At 44.3% G+C, this 22,111-nt stretch overlaps 2 protein-coding genes across 2 annotated transcripts; both read left to right on the top strand.

Moving 5' to 3' along the window:
* The first annotated feature begins 6,945 nt into the window (after positions 1–6,945).
* LOC134495450 (forkhead box protein L2-like) lies at positions 6,946–14,532 on the top strand. The gene is made up of 2 exons (XM_063300927.1): positions 6,946–8,296; positions 14,461–14,532. The coding sequence occupies exons 1-2, from the start codon at positions 7,618–7,620 to the stop codon at positions 14,487–14,489; spliced, it is 708 nt and encodes a 235-aa protein (XP_063156997.1). The 5' UTR covers positions 6,946–7,617; the 3' UTR covers positions 14,490–14,532.
* A 74-nt stretch (positions 14,533–14,606) lies between these two features.
* Positions 14,607–17,830, top strand: NTF4 (neurotrophin 4). Its single transcript, XM_063300928.1, has 2 exons — positions 14,607–14,692; positions 15,790–17,830. Exon 2 carries the CDS (start codon positions 15,811–15,813, stop codon positions 16,423–16,425), a length of 615 nt encoding a protein of 204 aa, XP_063156998.1. The 5' UTR covers positions 14,607–14,692; positions 15,790–15,810; the 3' UTR covers positions 16,426–17,830.
* Positions 17,831–22,111: the final 4,281 nt, after the last annotated feature.

Raw genomic sequence — 22,111 nt, 5'->3', positions numbered from 1 at the left:
GTTCCTTGGGAGGAAAGCTATGGCAAACCTAGACAACATATTAAAAAGCAGAGACATCACCTTGCCGACAAAGGTCCGTATAATCAAAGCTATGGTTTTCCCAGTAGTAATGTATGACTGTGAGAGTTGGACCATAAGGAAGGCTGAGCGCTGAAGAATTGATGCTTTCGAACTGTGGTGCTGGAGAAGAATCTTAAGAGTTGCTTGGACTGCAAGGAGGTCAAATCAGTCAATCCTACAGGAAATCAACCCTGACTGTTCATTGGAAGGACAGATACTGAAGCTGAAGCTTAAATACTTTGGCCACCTAATGCGAAGAGAGGACTCACTGGAAAAGACCCTGATGCTGGGAGAGACTGAAGGCAAAAGGAGAAGGGGACGGCAGAGGATGAGATGGTTAGATAGCATCACCAACGCAATGAACATGAATTTGAGTAAACTCCGGAAGACAGTGGAGGACAGGAAGGCCTGGCATGCTATGGTCCATGGGGTCACATCACGAAGAGTCAGACACGACTTAATGACTGAACAACAACAACAACCAGTTTGCTGCCCAGGTGCTATTCTCCTGATAGGCTTCTTAAAGGACCTCATGTCTTAGGCTTTGTTGTGTTTAAACTGAGTTTGGATAAAACAGCCCTTCCAGGAGAGGAAGAATGGACTGTGTTCTGACAGCTGTCTGAATAGCAGACCTACTTGGGCCTCTAAGTGTAGTTTATAATCCATGGAAATTTGTTTCTTCACCTTACTTTTATTCCTGGCATTTAGAAATAAAAGGTAAAAATAAAACCTCCTCCAAGTCAGGTTCAACCTCTGATGATTTCATACTCACATTCATGCAGTTTTCTATGCAACAGTATAGAGGGAATTTGCCATTGCCTTAACTTTATGGGATGTTTTTCAACTTCCTAGTCTAGCTAAGAGCCTTGATTCAAATACTAATCAGACAAGGCCAACAAGGTGCTGCTACCAACTGAAGCATCTGGCAGTCAGGAGATCCCCCTTATTGTCCATGGTTTTAAACTTCATTAGTACCCTTCTCAAAGAGTCTTAGGGTGAACATGTCTTGGTGGCCAATATCTTGACAACCACTAGCTGTCAGCAAAGGGTTAGAAGTTCTGAATCTTTTTGCTGCCATCATGTGATCATCTAGATTTTCACAGCCCATATATGGTAGCTTTAATCAATCTATCTCTCTTATAATTATGTAGAACAGCCTTTCTCAACCTTTTGACCCTGGAGGAACCCTTGAAATATTTTTCAGGCCTTGGGGAACCTCTGCACTTTCAGGCTCAAATATAGGCCAGAAGTTGCACAATTATTATATTAGTTTCATGGGTAGGCCTGTATATATGCATTAGCAGTGTTCTTAAACTAAAAATAAAGAATGAAACTTCCTCTTTAATGTGAAGTTGCCCGAATTTGAAATAATTTTTTAAATAAATCATGATCTCCCAGGGAACCCCTAGTGACCTCTTTTGGAACCCTAGGGTTCCATGGAACCCTGGTTGAGAAACTCTGATGTAGAATAATAAGTAAGAATGAAATGATGGAACCCCTCAGTAGTGAATGCACTAACATACTTGGATACCTGCATAGCCAGCTTATGGTATTTTCCTGGCAGGTGCAAAGAATTAAATGGTTCTTCCTCCCATTCCATCCGCAGAAATCATCCAGACCAACAAATAAATTTTACTTCAGTGCTGGCTGGAGAACCTTGAGAGCATAGTCAGCTTAGGTAAAGCAAGTAAAAAGGTCTTTCATCTTTTTACTTGCAAGAATTTTTTTTAGATTTTTTATCCCACCTTTATTATTTTTTATAAATAACTCAAGGAGGGAACATACCTAATACCCTGCCTCCTATTTTCCTCACAACAACCCTGTGAGGTGAGTTTTGCTGAGAGTGATTGGTTCAAAGTTACCCAGCTGGTTTATCATGCCTAAGGTGGGACTAGAACTCACAGGCCCCTGGTTTCTAGCCTGGTGCTTTAACTAGACCAAACTGGCTCTAAATTCTGTAAGAATTACTTTTACACAGAACAATAAAGAATAACAGTTCCTCCACCTGTAAGTCTAATGCAGTGTTTCTCAACCTCGACAACTTTAAGATGGGTGGACTTTAACTCCCAGAATTCCCCAGAAAGCCATGCTGGCTGGGGAATTCTGGGAGTTGAAGTCCACCCATCTTAAAGTTGTCAAGGTTGAGAAACACTGGTATAATGTAATATAATCCTCTGTCACTCTTCACTATGTGAAGATCAAAACAAAGATGTCACTACATCTTAGGTTAATGTGGTCCATAAAATAACTGTACTATATATATGGAGAAGGAAATAGTTGTTGGAGCAGTCATTTAGTTGCCTGGCTTTGCCTTAAATAGGATACTATGACAATCTGGAAGAAAAGGTGCATCTATTGGCAGCGCTCACAAAACATGCTAAGCCACTATAAATTAACTAGGCTTAATATTAACCAAGCTTAATATGTTGTGCAACAGCATCTGCTGGGTCTTTCTCTGAGCAGGTTAAACATATTGTGTGAATCCAGCCATTGAGTTAAGGCAGATGATATTGGAGTTGAGGCTCTGCTGTCTTCTGACAGAGAATATGAAAGCAGAGGGTTGGATAGAGCATGTTCTCCTGAATTCTCTGGAATTCATGACAGTGGCCATAGTCATAAATTGAAAGGTGAAAGGTCCCCTGTGCAAGCACCGAGTCATGTCTGACTTAGCACCTCCATATTTTGGAATAAAGATCAGGACAACCACCAGATGGCAGTAATGTTGTTGTTGTTAGTTGCCGTTGAGTTGTTTACGACTCATGGTGACCCTATGTATAACAGAACGAAATGCTGTTCGGTCTTGCGCCATATGCCTGACTGTTCCAATGTTTGCATCCATTGTTGCTGTAATTGTATCAATTCATCGCATTGAAGGTCTTTTCCTCTGGCCCTCGACTTTACCAAACATGATGTCCTTTTCAAGTGATTGATCTTTCCTGATGATGTGCCCAAAGTATGAGAGTCTAAGCTTAGTTATCTTCGCCTCTAGGGAGCATTCTGGTTGCATTTCTTCTAAAACTGATTTGTTCTTCTGGCAGTCCATGGTATTTTCAATAATCTTCATCAACACCACAATTTGAATGCATCAATTCTTCTTCTATCTTCCTTTTTTGATGTCCAACTTTCACAGGCATATGTGACAATTGAGAAGACCATGGCATGAGTCAGACGCACCTCTGTTTTTAAACTGACATCTTTACTTCTGAAAACTTTAGATAGGTCTTTGATGGCAGATTTTCCTAGTGCGATACATCATTTGATTTCTTGATTACTACTTCCCTTGACATTGATCGTTGATCTGAGTAGAATGAAATCGTTGACGACTTCAATTTCTTCTCCATTTATTGTGACATTGTTTATTGGTCCATTTGTGAGAATCTTCGTCTTCTTCACATTCAGGTGTAGTCCGTATTGCTGACTACAATCTTCATCAGCAAGTACTTCAAGTCTTCTTCATTTCCAGCAAGCAAGGTTGTATCATCTGCATATCGCAGGTTGTTAATGAGTCTTCCACCAATTCTGATACCCCGTTCTTCTTTGTACATTCCTGCTTCTTGAATTATTTGTTCAGCATACATATTGAATAAGTAGGGTGAAAGTATACAACCTTGCTGTACACTTTTTCCAATTTTGAACCACTCAGTATCACTGTTTTCTGTTCTAACAACTGCTTCTTGATCTGTGTACAGGTTCTGCATGAGTACAATTAAGTGCTCTGGAATTCCCATTCTTCGTAATATTAACCATAACTTGTTATGGTCCACATAGTCAAACGCCTTTGTGTAATCAATGAAACAGAGGTAAACATCTTTTTGGTATTCTTTACATTCAGCCAAGATCCATCTGACATCAGCAGTAATGATGGCAGTAATGAGGTTCATGAAATTTAATTCCTTGCTGCCCTCTAGTGGTCATCTGGAGTTTTGCAGTCCAGATATGGTAGCCCTACAGAAATACTGAGGTGATGGGGTTGCTTATGAATGCTTTATGTCATTTGGCCTGGGATGTCAGCCTTTTGCTCTTTCTTTTGTGCAAGCCACTGTTAAATCTGGAAGCTTTTAATTAATTACTATTTTCTATTAAATTCAAACAGTTTTGAAAGAAGCCTAAAATATGAAACCATGGCATGAAATTGATTTAATAGTCTAGCTTGTTCTAAAAATGGTAAGTAGGGTTTCCAGATTCAGACAAAATCAAGCAGCTTTATCCTCTGAAGTTGTTTTAACACTCTAGCTTGTTCTGAAACCATAGTTTTCAGATTTGGATCAGGTGGGAAATGATGATGAATGATTTATTGCTTTAAACAATAACTTATGATAAAGAACCGAAGGGACAAAATTATATTTCAATTTCTTAAGGTAAGTTATGAGATGAAACTTATACATGTGAATGTTATTGGAAATTGAAGTTAACAAAATAAATAAAATTAGTAAGCAAAATTCAATTTATGCAGGTACATGCATGCTTCTAGACTATTACTTATGTAATCGCTTAAAAGTGAACATAATCAGTAAACAAATTTCTCAAGACCTACAAGGTAACATCCAGAGGCTGAAAACTTATGAGTCATTTAAAAAGTACCTTTGCTAGGGCTACTGAATATGTGTGTACATGCATATAAATCAGGAGCTGGCACTCTTGCTTGGAATCTTGTGTAACTTGGTAATCTCATGATTGGGTCATTTTATTAACTTTTATTCATTCAGGGGATCCTGAAGATGTCCAAAACAGTAACATGTGCCATGGTGTCTACTGCTATTATATCTGCTGATTGCTGAGCTCTTAATTTTGTGGCAGTCCTCAAAAGTGTTCAAAAACTGTAGTGGTTAAGCCAGCCAGATGAATACTGTAAGACTTTTACTCTCCTATTATTCCTAGCCAACATGGTCTGTGCTGGGTGAGCATGATGGGAGTTGTAGTCCAAACATAACTGGGAAGTACCAGTGTGGGAAAGGTTGGTTGAGGTTCCCCAGGACCAAACATAGTTGAGATAACATTAGACATTTTGTTGCCTGTGGAAAAAGCATCGCAAAGGGTACTCAGCTAGAATAATTTACATGCCTGCCCATTTTCTCTTTTTGAGTTACTGTATCTCTCAAATGAATTGGTTCATCTCACCTAATTAAAGATAGGGCCAAACCCTGCTTTTAGTTGTATCCGACATCTAAATGCTGGGAGAAATAACTATAAACCAGTGTATGCACGAGAGAGAAACTTTAATCTGAGAATGTTGTGATGTGATGTAGTCTGATACTGTTGAAATGTGCTGGATTTCAGCTTCCCAAATCTTCCAGGCAGTACTGAAGAAGTTAAAAGCCCAACACTTCTGAAGAGCACCAGATGGATGAAGATAAGATTAGAACATCAGAGATGGACTTAGATGTGAAGGTAAACTTTCTCAGTTACTCTTGCTATGATGGGGCAGCCTTAAACTTTTTGGAGGAAGATATTTTAATAAATAAATAAGATGGAAAATAATTTGGTGAAAGGTTGCAGACTGAAATTATTGATAACAATAATAAACCCATGTTCAAATTTCTTCCATCTGGTTAGAATAAAGGTACAGTCTATTTGAAGATGCCTCGTTGCAGGTGGTTTCACATTAGAGATCATCCATAAATCATCTTGTGACAAGGGCAGAATGGCACATGGGTTAGAATGAGGGCAAACTGTGATGAGGAAGTTTAAAAGTGTGACATATTTTATAAATGGTCTGCAAGCCCCTTGAAAAATCACTTTGCTGTCACTACTTCAGGCTGATTCCCATTACTTTGGCAAAGAAGCTTTTGTTCAGGATAGTAAAAGCACCTTCAATTTTTTTTAATGAAAGCAAAACTACAGCAAGCATTCAAATGAAATGCACGTGGTAGCCAATACCTGCTTTAGTTTGTATTACAGAAGCTGAGAGGTATCAAATTATGGGGAGGATGGGTGGGTTGGTTGGGGCAGGCAGGGAGGTAGCGAAGTTAGCTGGCTAGTACAAACACACATAGACAGATTGCATTGGCTGCATCCACACAATATGCTGAACCATAAATTAATCCCAGGGGTTGGGTACATATCATGAACGGGTTGGATTATCTGTGATATATACCATGCAAAGCAATCACTTTCTGGCACTTAACATCCAACTGGCTACAGTCCTGAATTCCTGTGTACTGAGGACAAACGCCTCGATGAACAGGGTAGAATGAATTTTGGAATGAACATGTTTAAAATCATAACAACTTGGGGTGTTTGCTTAGAAGTGAGACTGAGTTCAATGGCACTTAATTTCTGGTAAGCGGAATTAGGACTGAGAGCCAAGGATATAAGGATTAAAAGGGCAGGCCCCAAATACTTTTGCTAGGACAGAAAACCTCAGAGCACCTCTCCCTGAGAGAAAAATGCAACCCTCATAAATCAAGGAATGAGCAATTTGTTGCATTGTCATGAAAATCGAAAGCAGGTGCTTCGAGCCACCTCTTCACTCAGCCAAATGAGAGGGCCAGCCCTTCCTCAGGCCCTTAAAATGATGGAGATGGGAAAGGGGATCAATGAGGTCAAGTAACACGTCTGTGCCAGTTCAGGGTAAATCTTAAATGTTCACAACAGTCTTCCTGAAGAGGTCTGTTGGCTTACAGTTTGCATCAATCCTGTGGGTTGCATTCCAGGGTGGAGGATCCCAGTTGTATATCATGTAAGAGCAGTAACCTTAAAGCTTTAATGAAGAATTGTCACTGATTATATTTGTTACGTTTCATGGCCATTTGGCCCCAGTGTTTACTTTCCCTGAGTGCCATACAGAGATAGCACTTCCTGTATCCGCTGAAGTGGTGAGCTACAGTACTTGAAAAGTTTGTGCCGGAATAAATTTAGTTACTTTTTTCATTTGGATTCCAGCGAATGAGATTTGTTGCATGTTCAGTCTGAGACGCAGCTTTATTTTCCACACCGCTTGGGCACCGTTTTCAATCCACTAGTGTCAGGACCACTCAGAGGGTAGGCACAGGCAGAAGAGCCATTTCACCAGGGCCTCAACATCAAAAAAGAAGTTAAATATAGATCCTTTCTTTTTTAAAAATGCTCCAATTATTCTCATTCTGGAGGTGCCTTATTTTGCTTTCATGTATCCTCCTCCTTCTCCTTTTGACGATGATGATGGTGGTGGTGGTGGTGGTGGTGGCAGCCGCGGCCAGGGCCTCTTTGGGTTTCTATGGCAAAGGCTTTCTTTGTTCTTCGCTCACTTCCCCACAATTTTCCCGCCCTGAGCTCTGCCTTCCTGCAGGGCAATAATGAGCCTCGGGGCAGCGACGACAGAACGACGGACGTGAACCTGATCGCCTGGGATCTCTCCTCGGAAACCCCAGCCTGCGGCGGAGAACGTCCGGGCTTAGGGCTGGAAACGGGCCTGAGGAACTGCTTGCCCAAGCAGCAAGCCGTGCTCCATTGCAGGCGGCAGGGGACTAGTCCTCATCAATCCCTACCGCCGCCGTCTCCCTTCCTCCCCCTCTGCTGTTGAGGTGGGTCGGGCATCGACTCCAATCCTTGAAGACGCCGGCGGGGCGTGTGTCAGGTATGGGCTTCGGCGGAGGAAGGGGGGCGGCGGCGGCGCCTTTTCAGAGAGTGACAGCGGCGAGACAAACCCCGGGCCAGGCGGCTGTAGAGACTCGGCCAGGTAAGGAACCCCGGACAGGCCATGCAAAGGGTCGGGAAGAGGCAGGGAAAGCGGGGCGCAGCTTCAGCGTTTCTCCCGCCGTCCACCTCCACGGCCGTCCGCCCGCTCTCTCGCCTTCTTGTGCCCGTTTGCTCTCTCCACCTCAGCGCCCCCCTCCGCCCGCCCGGCCGCCTCCTTCGGCGTTTCTCCTCCATCCGACGCCTCCTGCTCAATCCTTCCTTCTCATCTATCTCCGGCACCTCCAAACCAGTTCCGCCGGTCCTTCTCCACCGGGGTCTTTCCCATTCCCCCACGCGCAGCGGCGCAGCTTCATTCTTCCTCTCCCCCACTCCCCCACCTCCAGCTGGGGAGCGGAGCCTCCGCGGACTCGCGCCTTCCACACCCCCAGCCTCAAACTCCAGCAGCCTTTAGTGCGCTCGCCTGAACTGCAAAGCGGGGAATGGGATCCCGACAGCGCCGAGCTCCCCTTGGCGTCTGGAAACCCGAAGAAGGCGCCCGCCTGGCTGGAGGTGGAGACGGAGGGCTGGGTCCCCACCCTGTGCCAAGGGGCAGGAGGACGGCGGCCGAGGCACTTTAAAGGTAGGAGGCGAGTCGCGGCGAGAGGGACTCTCGAAACCGTCTCCTTCGACCAGGTGCCCTCCGCTTGGGTGGGATTCGAGCGCCCCTCACTCCTAGCCTGAAAACCGATTGAAAGATGAGGGCAATTGTCGCCCAGTTCCTCCAAGGGCATCAGGCTTAGGGAGGCGGGCTGCTCTCCCGCCAGAAGTCCAACTTTCTCTCTAGGGCATCCGGAGGTCGGCACCACCATCTAGTAGCGACTTTCCTGTAAAGCACGCCAGTGAGCTATTCCCTCTGCCCCCAATATTCTCTCCTCTGCTGGGAGGCTGCCGTCTTCCCCTCTCAGAAAACCCACACTAGTTCGCTTACCTCCAGGCAAATGGGTGGCAAGGGGAGAGGGAAAGGGTACAGCCATAATCAGAATGCCATCTTACACATCCCCACATTTGCCTATGAGGAGGACTAGATGGAAACCAGCTGGAGAGACAAACAGAAAAGCGGAAATATCCCTGCCTGCTTTGCACCTCCGTCTGCCTGGTTTGGATTACCTGCTGGTGATGGAAAGCAGGATGCCTGGGTGCCTTGCAAGGGAGGGCGATCTAATACTCAGGGAAAACAAGGTTGCTTCCCCACTGCGAGATCTCCTCCCTTTGCTTTGAGTTAAGCAAAGCTAGCAACTGGACATGCTTTCCATAATGCTAATGAGGAAGGTGGATGAGAATGTTGCATAAGAAACAGAGTCAATATTGTACTTAAAGATTACAGCAATTGCTAGACTGGAAGAGGGGTTAAAGATCCTTGTGATAGGTTGGAGGCCAGCTTTCCCCAGTGTGATGCCCTTCAAATGGCTTAGACTACTACCAGGCCCGCAACTAGGGTCTGTGTCACCTGGGGCAAACATGGATTCCGCGCCCATTGTGGCGCCCCCCCCCCCAGCACTCATTTTGGCACCTCCCCAGCACAGCGCCCAGGGCACATGCACTACTTGGCCCCCCTAGTTGAGGCCCTGACTACTACTCCCAAATTTTCCAACTAACTAACTAGCAGAACTAATTCCCATACGGTCTGGAAATTCTGGGTATTACATGCGATGCATCTGGGAAACACCAGTCAGGAACAGCTCCCTAAGCAAACTCTGTTAAATACTCATGAGTTCGGTGAAAGGAGATGGGGCCTGGATGCAAATACTCATTTGGGTGACCCCCTAAACAAGCTTGTTACCTAGGGAGCAAATGTATGGGAGAGGTCGGTAACAGCGCCTCTGCAATCTGCACATATTCTCCCACTTCCCAGTCCTCTAATCTGGGTGGGCAAGAGTGTCATTTCATTGAAACTTATTAAGTGGGGTGAAACAAATTCTTAGCAATACTGGTGGGACAAATGATTCAAGAGTAGATTGCAGTGGAAGGCACCAGTCAGGAGCAGCTGAATACATTTATATTGTGCACAACTAATTGCAGATAACATATCTTAAGTGTAGTTTGATCAAGACTAGAGGGGATATTAAAATATATCTCTGTGTTATATGCTCAGTACAAGTCAGCCAGTGACTTTTCCTTTAATGTACACGTACATTTGTGCTTTTGAGATATGTATTCATCATTCGTATGTATAAATAGTGCTAGAAAGATGGGAAGAATTGCATATAGCTGAAACGAAAGTTAAAAGTGTGCTGTGTGTCTTCTGTGTTCTTCCTAATTTGTGCTCCCAAATAAAAATCACTGCTTAAGTGGAATCTTAAAGTAATAACTCCTGGATTCCCCCCCCCCACACCTGTCTGAATAAGCCCAAGTTTTCAATCTATTTTGATTATTCTTAGATGCCCAACCTAGTGACTTCAAACAGTAATTGGATCTATTTAGTATTTCTGTTTATTAGAATCAGAGAATGTTGCAAACAACCTAGAATTCAAGAACGGAGTAACTTTGTGCACATTCTGAACTTCAGAGTTTGTTTTCAAAACTGAACTGAGGTCACTGTTACTTTCACAAAGAAGCCCACAATTGGCTCCCCATTTTTTTATTCATTTCTCCCACTTAACTGAGGTGAAAAAAATCATTTCAGTGTTCCTATCATTAAGCCATTAGCGCCCCAGAAGCCCTTTTCTGCTGGTCTGCTTTCCTTTAAGACGCCAGAGATCCACTAGCAGCTACTTGGTTTCTCTCTGAGGCCAACTTTCAGTGCAACTCTTGGATACGCGCATCCGGACAGCATCCTAGCCCAAATTGGTCAAAGACTTTTGAGCTGCGTGATCCAGAGGTTTCGGCTCTTTCCTTAAGGGACTCCTCAAGTCCCAAAGTCATCCTCAGCTTCAGAAGCAGTCCAAAGGTCCTGCCTTGAGTCTAGGATTCCCTAAGATCTCCGCAAGCAAAGCTGTTGGACTGGGGTATCTCAAGGGTGACTACAAAGGGAGAAGCCAGAGCCCTCCTCTACAGTCAGAGCTGAGTGGGAGTATTACCTCATTCTGGTGTCTCGGACTTTTTGGCTCATGCCTGCAAGTCAGGTAAGGCTATGTTATCCCCTGAAAGGGAAAAGAGCTAGGTGGGTAGATCCAGGACAGAGACTTGGACAGGGGTGTCAACAGGTTATGGTTAAAAAAATTAAGAGGGCGGCCACAATGATCCGATTGAAGCTCTGCCTGTTTTTGTGTACATCATGGCACAAGTAAAGAAAAAAAGGTGGGGCTTCGATCCTACCATTGTGGCCACCTTCTTGATATTTTTTTACCATATCTTGTGGAGCCCTAAGCTAGGATCTATGGATCCTATGGAGAGATTCCCTGAATTCAAAGGGAAAAGCCAGTTTAGGCAAATAATTATGTGCTCAAAAACCTAGGTGGCCTGCATGTCATATGTCTCAATGTTTCAACTGATCGTTTATAAATATCAGGCATAGAATTTAGGGTGGTCAGAATCTCAGCTTTCTTTCAAGCAGAGGTTAGTTTGGTTTACCCACTAGGCCAAGTCAAGGCTTAATTGTAATTTACTGAATAAATCATTTTGGGCTGGGATTAAAGAGTACATTAACTATAAATGGGGGTTGCAAATCTTAATGCAAGACACTAAGCCACAACAAATCAAACCACATGGAGACTTAAGCTCAGTATGTGAACTCCACTGAGGTTAATGTGTGCGTGGGGAGGCCAGCGGCAAATCTTCTACTGTATTTCTGAATGGAGGTGGGGAGGGAGCTGAAAAGCAAGGAGTGCTCATCTCATTTGAACTGATAGCAGAATCTTGACTGTTTTACACAGAGTTTCGGGCTCCCTTCAGGCAGAAACTCATACATGCTAGGATGTAATTCTTGCCAAAATACCTAAAAAGGCCAAGATTCCTCCCTGTCATAGGACCAGCCTGAAAAGGGGGGAAGAAAGAGGAAAGAATGAATGAATGGAACACCAAGAGCTTTCTGTACGGAGCTACAAGCCAGAACTGTGGACATCTTTGACATAGCTAAGGCTCCTGCTTGTTGAGTGGTGTGGCAGCAGAAGCAGCAGGTTTGAGCCTGCCCGGCACTAAGCTATGCATACCTCCTCGGAGCAGGGGCTGGTTCCCCTGCCTTGAGTGCCTGCAGCTTCACACCACAGCCCCCACAGCCCCCTCTCCCTCCACGGGAGGGAGCAAGGTCATGGGCGCTGGGCATTGTGGGAAAAAGTGCTGATGCAAATAGCCCAGGGGTCAGGCTTAACTCTCTTAAAAATTGTTCACTTTGCCACTAGGCACCACTCCCCTTCCCCAAAACCCAGGAGTCCAAGCCTCGCCCTGTTGTTACAATGTTTTCTAGGGTCTTTCCCAGGATACTCTTACTAACACCAAGGAAAGCAACAGCAGAAATTTTGTCCTTTTTATCTCTCTGCCCTTACCTATTAGAGCTCTGCCTATTTCCACTGTTCTTTGGAGTCACCTCTTTTTACTTTTTCTTTCACTAGGCTACCCTTCACCAGGCAAGGTGGGAATATTGGCTACCTGCCTATCCCTTCTGGCTCACTCTTCTTCCCACTAGGTTGCACTCTTTCTGGGAGACCAGGAGATGTAGTAGATTAAGCAGGGAGATAGGTGTGTATGTTCTGAAAACAAACACTTTTTTCTTATATTACAGTCTTTATCCTTTCTCTCCCCGCCATTCAGATGGAATAAGAGAGCTTGTTTCTCTGGCCCCACTTACCCCTCATTCCCCCCCCCATTTCTCCCCCCTCCAGCCTTAGTGATGATGCGTATATTGCAGGGGTTCAGCTCAGCCTAGCCTAGTGGGGGGGGGAGAAGGGGGGGATGTAGACTCCCTCAGTGTCAGTTTCAAAGGCAGGAGGGATTAGCTACCCTCCCAACCCCATCCCCCATGTGGTAGTCCTCCCCAGATGTTACGACATCTGGATCCCATTCCCCTGGCTCCCGTCAGCAGCTGTAGAATTTGCAGGCATCACCTGATGTTTCCCAGCTGCCCTTGGGATGGGACAGAGCAGTGGGCAAAAAGGTGCTTGATAAGTTTTAGTCCCCTTTCTAGTGGCCAAGGCAGGTGCTGCAGGAGGGAATGGGGAGTGGATGCTGCTTTGGGGCATCGTCCCTAACCATATGGCTTGTTCAGCTTCTTGACTTGTGTGTTCAAGAGGAGAATGTTCTTAATCTCTGGCACAAGAAGGATTTTTGAAGGAGACCTTGGAATTGAATTCCTACTCTGAATAACAGAGCATCCTTCCTCTAGCTAGTGCTACCCGAGATGTGGTGATCTTTAATGACATGCTGACTAGGTGTTCTGGGAGTTGGGGGATGGTACCAGTTGGGGGATTAAGGGTAAATGCTCTGGAGGCTTTTCCAAACTGGGGGGTGGGGGGGAGACCTTTTAAAGTTGGAGTGCAACTTGCAACTTCAGTATCCCTGCCAACATACTGAAAGCCTGTGTTGGCTGGGGGCCACAGGAATTGTAGTTCAACATATTTGGAGGGTGGCAGTTTAGCTAGGCTGTTATAAAAAAAATAATCAGGCGGTATGAGACTCAGTGAGAGCCAGTTTGATGCAGGCTAGAAACTGGGAGACGGTGAGTTTTAGTCCCACCTTAGGCAAGAAACCAGCTGGGTGACCTTGGGACAGTCAGACCCTCTCAGCCCTTGGAAGCAGGCAATGGCAAGCCAGCTCCGGAAAACCTTGCCAAGAAAACTTCAGGGACTTGTCCAGGCAGTCACCAGGAGTCCACACTGACTCAAAGGCACACGCACACATGAGACTCCGTGAAGGATATTTTTTCCAGCAGTTGTACAAAAGTGCAATCGGTGCCAGGAATCCAACTTGTAAAAGGCAGTTTCTTTAAATATTTGCAGCAAATTTCTCAGCACCTTTTGAGCATTCCCATTTGTCTTGGCCCATTGTCTCAGATGTGATTGTGGAGCTTATTTTTTCTGAAAAGCTTATATTTCTGTCCCATTTGGCTCTTCCAGATGCAGCAATTGCAACTTTCATGCTTTGTGCTGGAAGACAGTGGTTTCGTTGTAGATGATAGTTGGCACGCACAATACCTTAGGGATTTCAATGGGAGCAAATCTGACCAGCTTTAACCTGGATCTAAATTGAGGCCATTTAAGTCTGGGACATGGTTTTATCCGTATGAGCAATTCCAAAATAGCATGTTCCAGTTAGGGGCTTGCACACCAGTGACGTTCGATGTAGAAGAGATAATTTAATTTACGTTCATCTTCATATGTATTCAGGGTATAGGAGAAACATCCATCTGGGCAGCCTATTGAGATTTCTATCTGCTAGATTTTATAAGTATATAAATTGTATAGCCTGCTAGATTTTATAGTACGTTAGAAACCTTTAGGATCTTTGCAGACTACAGCAACTTCTACCAGCTGATGTACTCCAGCTGTTGGTGGCACATATCTCCCTTCCACCCCCCACCCTCCATCAGTTTAGTTGGCTGAGGGAAATAGGAATTATAGTCCAACCCATCTAGATGACAGATGATCACAGGAGACTGAGCCGGAGGACTGAAGCAAGCAGGATGGTAGTTTAAGGGCACTTATTTCCTGTTCACTGAGAGGGTGTTGTTTCCCTCTTTTGCCAGATCCTATGAGTGACATCAAATTCTTAGCCAAGTCCATATTCGTCCACATCTTCCTATTGCTGTCCCTTTTCAACAGTGAGGCAATTTTTTTACCTCTGGGTGAGGGACCACTTTTTTTGCTATCTCAGCAGAAGCAAGGATGCAGCATGAGATCTGATGGGACCTGAGAAGTCCCATTTTTCAAACACATGAACAGCAAGGAGCCACAAGTACCTGTTAGAGACAGGACAACAAAAAGACTGTCATCACAACACAGGCTGGCTTGCATCAGCAAATATCCAAGCAAGACCCCAGTCTGGAGGGTCATGAATAAAGCCCAGGATCTGCTTGACTGTGGCCGAAAGAAGGCTTGAACCACAGGTAATCCTCCCACCCACTTTTGTCTGCGTACTTTTATTGCAGCTTTCCTGAACCAAGTTGGATTCCTTTCCTTTTAGGGAGAAGCATATAAGTTGATTGTGTTTATTCGGGTTGTGCACACATTGAAAATTATTCAAAATGGCTTCAGATCCTATGAGCACAGTGCCTATTATTCATGAAAGCATGCATGAGTTTTTTCAATCTTCTGTCTGAGCCTGAAAAAAGATGCTGCTCCTTTAATGAACCAGATAGTTCAAGAGTGCGTCGTTAACTCTTAAAGCAGCTGCATCTTTTTTCAGGCTCACATTGGAGCCCGAAAAAAAGATATTTGTACTTTAATAAATAGCAGAGAGGTGCTGTGCTCATGGGAGGTCTGAAGATTTGTGAATCATTTCTGAAGCATGCAGTGCCCTAGTGTTTATTATACTAAGAATAACAAGAATTGGTGAGAGATGAGAAATCTACTGATGGGTTTTTTTATGGGTATGGTAAGAAATGTAGTTTACTGGAATCTGGGCTAGGCTGAGCTTTATACAAGTGAGACTGGAAAGATCTCTCTTCAGTCTGTTTTATCTCAGTGTTTAATACTTTTAGCACTTCGTAGCTGATTACTGACAATTGCGGATACTGGGCTGTATTCAGTCTGCCAATCAGGTGATTCCTCTGCTGACAGCCTCAGGTTCTTTTATAAACTGAGTCCAGTCTGGGCATCCTTGGGCAGCTCTGAGTCTCCAGTCTGAACACTGAGGGGCACTTGCCTGAAAACACAAAGCAAGTTCCATTGTTCTCAGGCACTGTACATAAGAAGAAAAACAAATATGGCAGCTGGCATGGATCTGTATGGGCTACCCATGCTTACTTTTGCCTGCAGTGAGATGCTTTGAGGGAGTATCTCAGGTGTTGCCTTCTGGGAAGAATTAAGATGGCTGCCATAATTGTGCCAATTGAAATCCTTTCAGATAAGGGTTCTCTCAATCCTAGAATGGAACTGGCCCAGCTAGAATGGTAGAGGATGGTGGAAGAGGAGGAGGAGGGAAATGAGAGCTGAGAGCTGATAATCAATATCATTTTGTGGTTGCTTTCTTCTTTCCACACAGGTCCCCGCTGTGCAGGGAGTGATGCTTATTCTGCTCCATGCCATGGTCACCCCGTTGCTCTGTGTCATCCAGGCTGCCCCCCTTCCCAACACCTACATCCTTCCTAACACCACTGATGCTCTTTGGGCCGAGACACCCCTGAGGGATTGGGACCTCTTCTCTCCACGTGTCACCCTGTCCAGCCAAGCCCCTGCAGAGCCCCCCTTGCTTTTCCTCATGGAGGACTCCAATGCCCAGCCTGGGCAAGCTGCTAACAGGACACTCAAGTCCAAACGGTCCTTGGAAGGGTCCCTACGCCGGGGAGAGATGTCTGTGTGTGACAGTGTCAATGTGTGGGTGACAGACAAAAGGACGGCAGTGGACATCCGTGGCAAAACTGTGACAGTGCTGTCTGAGGTCCAGACACTTACAGGCCCCCTCAGGCAGTATTTCTTTGAAACCAAGTGTAATCCAGCTGGAGGAACCGTGAGTGGATGCCGGGGCGTGGACCGACGCCACTGGATCTCCGAGTGCAAGGCTAAACAGTCTTATGTGAGGGCTCTGACTATGGACTCTGACAAGATCGTTGGCTGGCGCTGGATCCGGATTGACACTTCCTGTGTCTGCACCCTTCTCACACGCACTGGCCGGACGTAGGGAGGAAAGGGTAGTCCAAGACTTCATTTTGGCCAGTCAAGACATGGCCAGCTCCCTGATGTGTTCAATCATGGATTGGAATAATTCCTAAATTTAACTCAGCTCTCATTGGCCAAAGGGTGTGTGTATATGTATGTGTGCGCATGCACATGAGTGTGTCTGTGTTGAAAAAGAAAAGGGTGGTCCCTAGTGATTAACTTCTGGGCTGCTTTGCTGATTCCATTTGTGCTGCAGCAAACCAGGGGTCTGTATCCAGAAGGTACACCATCATGGCCATAAGCTGTGGGCATTTGGTGCCTGAGTGGGAAGCACGTTTTCTTTGCCTTGTTGAGAGGGCTGGAGAAACCAACTTTAAAGCCCTACTTGGAGAAAGCTAGGCATTGCTTATGGCTGGAGGGCAGCATTATCCATGCTAATTGGTGGATGGTTCAAAAGACATTAGTGGGGTTTTTGCAGTAAAGAGGATCTCGGTGATTACTACATGTGATCCAGGCACGGGTATCATGATCCTTGTTTTCTACACTCCCCATAAATCTTTCTTTTGCAACCTTGCAATGCACAGTGGACTGCCCTACCCCCACCCCATGTTCTTCCTATGCACTCTGCTAGTTCAGAGTTTTTCAAAATGTCTACCCTCAGGGAACTTTTCCCATCTCCATACATCTGCCAAGGATTCCCTGCATGTAATTAAAAAAAAATTGTTTTAGGGCATGTTTGAAAGTGCATTGTCTGTACATGTGTGGCCAGCAGCCACACCTGCTGGGCCTCACCTCCATTCTGTGCACACAGCCTAGGACTTTTGAGTGTGCATTGGGAGGGAAATTCAATCATTTTGGGAGGTTTGTCCACCTTTATCAAGCTGTGTGTTGGGAAAACATCCGATTCACCACCAAAATCCTTTGGAATACAGTTTTGAAAAACGGTCGGTGAGGTGGCAAATGTTTACTTCTGGAATCCCCTTTCTTCCAGTTTTCCCCTCTCTTCCTATTTATTGCCTCCCCTCCAGCTACAGCCTGTCTGTGACCCAATCCTGCCATGTTAATTATTAACTTATTTGTGTACATTTATTCTGTGGGGAAATCATTTCTAGGAAAATGCGTGTGTGTGTTGGAGGGATTAAAAACAAAAATACAGGTCTGCGACTTCCTTTCCATTGTCATGAATATCTATCTTTGGGGGCTAGAGGGGGAGCAGAGGAAGCCACTACTCAAGAAAACAAAACTTGGATTGCATCCAGCCCATCCTAACACCCCAGCCTTCCTAATATTTTTCATTCTTAAAGACCTTGAGTTTGAAGTGCCCATAGAATAGGATCTCCACCTCAGCCTCTGCTTGGAATTCTCTGTGGCCTTCAGTGCCACCTGGAGGCTGAAAGTAATATTGCAGGGTCCTAGTCTGAGGTCAAATCTTCAAGCTGAGTGACTCCTGGTGACTTCATGGATACATTCATGGAATTTTCTTAGCAACGTACCGAAGCAATTTGCCATTGTCACTGTCTGAGATTGCTTTCAACTTTTCAGCCTAGCTACTGCCTGGGATTCTTTGAAGTCTCCCATCGAACAACTACCCAGACCCAACCCTGCTTAGCTTCTGAGACTAAAAAAAAATCAGCCAAAAGCTACCCTCAGGGGTAAACCACCTTTTTATGCCCAGGTGCTGTATTTAACATTTTGGGAGTGGGGAGGCTGACAGCTTCACACATTGTGTTAGAACTATCCATTTTCAGTAATCATGGTCAGATGAACTACAAAGAACATACAATTTAGGTGTTGCAGGTTGCCCACTCTGGTTTAAGTAGAGATGTTTTTAATATTAAGAGCATGCTGAGGGCCTTCTGATAAAACCAAGATGACCAAACCTCAAAGAAACCACATATGAATTGATGCCCAATATCATATCTGATTAGATTCTACTGTAACACATCAGATTATTGCTTAGTCTTGCCAAATTATTGTAGGATCCTAGTCTAAAGTATTCTTGAAGCCATCAAAGTAAATAATTCAGCAAACACAACATGCTGAACATCATAGTACCAGATACAGTGACACTGGAGATTTTGACCTCTCGTTTGTACCAAATAGTTGTGGACAGAAAGAGTTCTGTTGACTTAATGCAGGTGTCAACAGTGGCCCTTTCAATGTCATCTGGGTTTAAAAAGGAGAGGCTGATAGAATGGGAAAGAGAAAGAAGAGTGAGAAGAAGAGGATACAGCTTAATGGACAAAAGTAGAGGAAAATACAGCCTAATGGCGAAAGGGAAACATGTACATTTTTAATGTTTAAAAAGGTCTCAGAGTACAAGATCGATGCCACTATAGACAATTGTTTTAGAAAGGTTTAATAAAAGTTCCTCTGTTGGTACTGCTGGGGTGAGTGCTGATCGTTATATATATTACAGTAGATAGCCAGAATGGCATCTCCCATGCAGAAGAGGCAGTTTTAGCAAACTTGAAGAATACCCCAAATTTTACAAACACTTTTGAGGAAAAGAAAATTTAATGGCAGAAAGAAAGAAAAACATCCAGTAAGATGGCGGCATCCATGGAAAAATGAAATAACTTGAGGAGGACAAGTCTAGTTGGAATGGGAGAGATGCATACTCCATTTTATTGCAGTTCCTGTTTATTATAAACCTGAAAATTACCCAAAATCAAACACCTGGCACTCACTTTGAGAGCAACTGCTTTCATATTGGTAAAACTTGATAGTCTCTGCAGAGTAGCTGCAAAGCCACCATTCTGTGGCCCAAAATCTTCTGAGGCAGCTGTACTGCTCCTTAAATAACATTTCCTTATAGAATGGTGAACAGTTGAGTTAGGTGAAAAATTGAGTTGGCTTCTTTTTCAATACAGACTAGAATAGAGAATTTAGTTTTTGGAAAATCTGGGTAGCCGGAACTGTTTTATGCTGAGTCAGACCAAAAAAGCCTCATTCAGTGTAGCTGCCTAAATCTGTTTTTGCCTACTCCCCAGAATTGTTCCAGGCATTTACCAGCTCTACCATGCAGATTTGGTCCTCATAGGCCCCTAAACAGAGATTTGCTGCTGTCAATGTGTACAACTTCCCCAATTGTCAGTATTCCTGGACAGCACTAAGTGACTTCTTGCAGTTTCATTCGAGTCAGACATTGTTTGCCCCACTGATGCTTTAAAGTGGCAATCTTGACTATTACAGGCCAGGGATGGGTTGCTTCTGGCCTGAAGCCATGTGGAGAATGGTCCAGTTTGGCTCTGGAGATACTGGCTATTGTAAGGACAAGCAACTTGGTTCCTTTCAGGTGGTATGGGGACTACAATTACCAGAATTCCTCACCATTAGTCATGCTGGCTAGGTATGATGGAAAGTATAATCCAAAAGGTCTGAAAGACAACAAGTGGTCTACCTCTACATTATTAGACTGCAGATCTTGAGAAGTTCCTGCTGAAGTAATTCAGCCCTGAAGAAAAAAGGATTAGTTCCTGGGCTATGCTAAAGCCAAAATGGCCATTGATGGAGAAGAGAAAGTTAACATAGGCAGTCAAAATGACAAGCCTCTTCACAACCAAGAGTCCTTCATCTAGATGGTTGAAATTCCCATCCTTCTCTGCAAGGATGGCTGGATTGATGGGATTTTCAGCCCAACACTTCTGAAGGATACCTAGCTGAGGGAGACTAAGCTGAACCAAAGGATCTTTCTCAGCAATTAACAGAAGCATTTTCCTAGGCTCATTTTTCTTCCTTCCTTCAGAGAACTGCACCATGTTTATGATGTGCCTGACCATGGTTGCCCCTCAGCTTTGTGCTATCCATGCCATGCCACTTTGTAATCCCAGGGACTTCCCCAGCATCATGGACATTCCTTGCACTGAGATTCCACCCAGGGATTGGGAAACCATCTCACCATATGTTGTCCTTTCCACACACAAGCCTAGAATCTGACATGCGTCCAACAACTCTGATGCCCAGAAAAGCCGAAAGTAGATGAGTGACAGACAAGACTGAGGCTTTGGACATCAGAGGTATGACTGTGCTGTGCTCTCCACAATCCAAAGCCCCTGGGGGGCAGCTTCATTAAGCAGAATTTCTGTGAGAGACAAAATGCAATCCGAGATCAAGAGGCTGCTGGGGTGTGGATCAATGCTACTGGAACTCTACATGCAAGAGTGTACAGAAATACGTGAGGGCACTCACTGTGGAAAAGGGCAACATGGTAGGGTGGTACTGGATCAGGTTTGATGCTTCATGTATATGCGCCATCAGCCCTGCCTATTCACTTAGTCTAGATAGAGATGAGGAGGAACAACAGGAGGAAGCAATATAGGGGCAATTCAGATAATCAAATCACAACTTCCCCCTCATACTATACAACATAGGACATACTCAGCCAAGGATCAGTGTCATTCCAAGGTGCAATGTGGGCTGTCATCAACAAAGCGAATAATCAGATAGTAATTTCCATGCTAGAGGGGCAAGAGTTACTTAACCTTAATTCCTTCCTCCCGCTATATTTTCAAGAAGGGAAATAAGGTGCATTTTGACTTCAGTTAGGCTTGATTGCATCTCAAATGTATAATCCCTAATCCTATCCCATGAGAAGCTCCCACAAACATCTAAAAGCATCATTTCCCTGTTCCTTTCAGTCTCTGAAGTAATTCAACTCATCAGTATATTGCAGTGTTTCTCCACCTTGGCAACTTTAAGATGTGTGGACTTCAACTCCCAGAATTCTGGGAGTTGGTCCACACATCTTAAGTTGCCAAGGTGGAGAAACACTGGTATACTGTATGTTCATAGAATCATAGAGTTGGAAGGCACTTCAGTGATCATGCAAGCCAAACCCTTGCCCAGCACAGGATCTACTAGAGCATCTCTGAAGATAACCATTTATCTTCTGATTCACTCACACACACACACCTTTATCTGCAAAAAGCTGCATTCTGCTTTAGATGGTAGAATGCATTCCTTCCTTTGCAATATGCAATAAGCTGCTCTGCAGAGTGGAACTACAGGTCCATGCCCCATCTTCTCCTGTGACAATCCCAGTGATGCCAAACAGTCCTTAGATATTTAAGGAGACATTTTCTGTGCACTCAGACTACTAGTTTCTCCAGAATTCTTCTGCATTCTTTGCACTATGCATTTGAAAATTGCTTTTAGACATTGAGAAAGTGGTCCACTATCACATCCTCTAGTATATTCTTACTGCCTTCCTTGATCCATTTTTGTTGCTAATACAACCACTATGGATCCTCTCTAAAACCCAGCTGCCTCTGTGATAACCCTTCAGCAAAACAACATTTTTCTTATTTAACAATATAATCCTGCATGCGGCTGTTCAGAAGTCAGTTTTATTGTTTTTAATGCAGTTTGCTCCTTGGTACTCACAGTAGGAAGATAGGCTTAATGAGCATGTAAGCTCATCTTATGAAAAATGTAACTTTATATTTGATTTCTTATCTACAAATATTTGGGGTCTGTCTTCCTGTCTTGTGTGCACTGTCAATAAAACTATTCCCTGAATTCAGCTATTCTAAACTGGCATGAATTTGTAAGTTTCAAAACCAACAGAACACCTTGTTACAATTTACACATTTAATAAGGCATAAACTTCTGGGGATTCTTCATAAGATTTCTGATGCATAGTCCGAGTTTGGCAAGACTGCAATTATCTCAATTATCTGAACTGTTAGCAGGGATCTCAATGGAAA

The sequence above is a fragment of the Candoia aspera genome, chromosome 4 (assembly GCF_035149785.1).
Source record: "Candoia aspera isolate rCanAsp1 chromosome 4, rCanAsp1.hap2, whole genome shotgun sequence".
Lineage (NCBI taxonomy): Eukaryota > Metazoa > Chordata > Lepidosauria > Squamata > Boidae > Candoia > Candoia aspera.
Note: the sequence above shows the minus strand (reverse complement) of the source record. Positions and strands in the feature narration are given on the sequence as shown.

What these genes read in the sequence shown, in the direction of transcription:
- LOC134495450 (XM_063300927.1), top strand. Translation starts at nt 7,618, where the DNA reads ATGGGCTTCGGCGGAGGAAGGGGGGCGGCGGCGGCGCCTTTTCAGAGA. An exon ending in GCGGCCGAGGCACTTTAAAG is followed by an intron (nt 8,297 to 14,460) that starts GTAGGAGGCGAG and finishes TTGCTATCTCAG; the next exon opens with CAGAAGCAAGGATGCAGCAT.
- NTF4 (XM_063300928.1), top strand. Translation starts at nt 15,811, where the DNA reads ATGCTTATTCTGCTCCATGCCATGGTCACCCCGTTGCTCTGTGTCATC.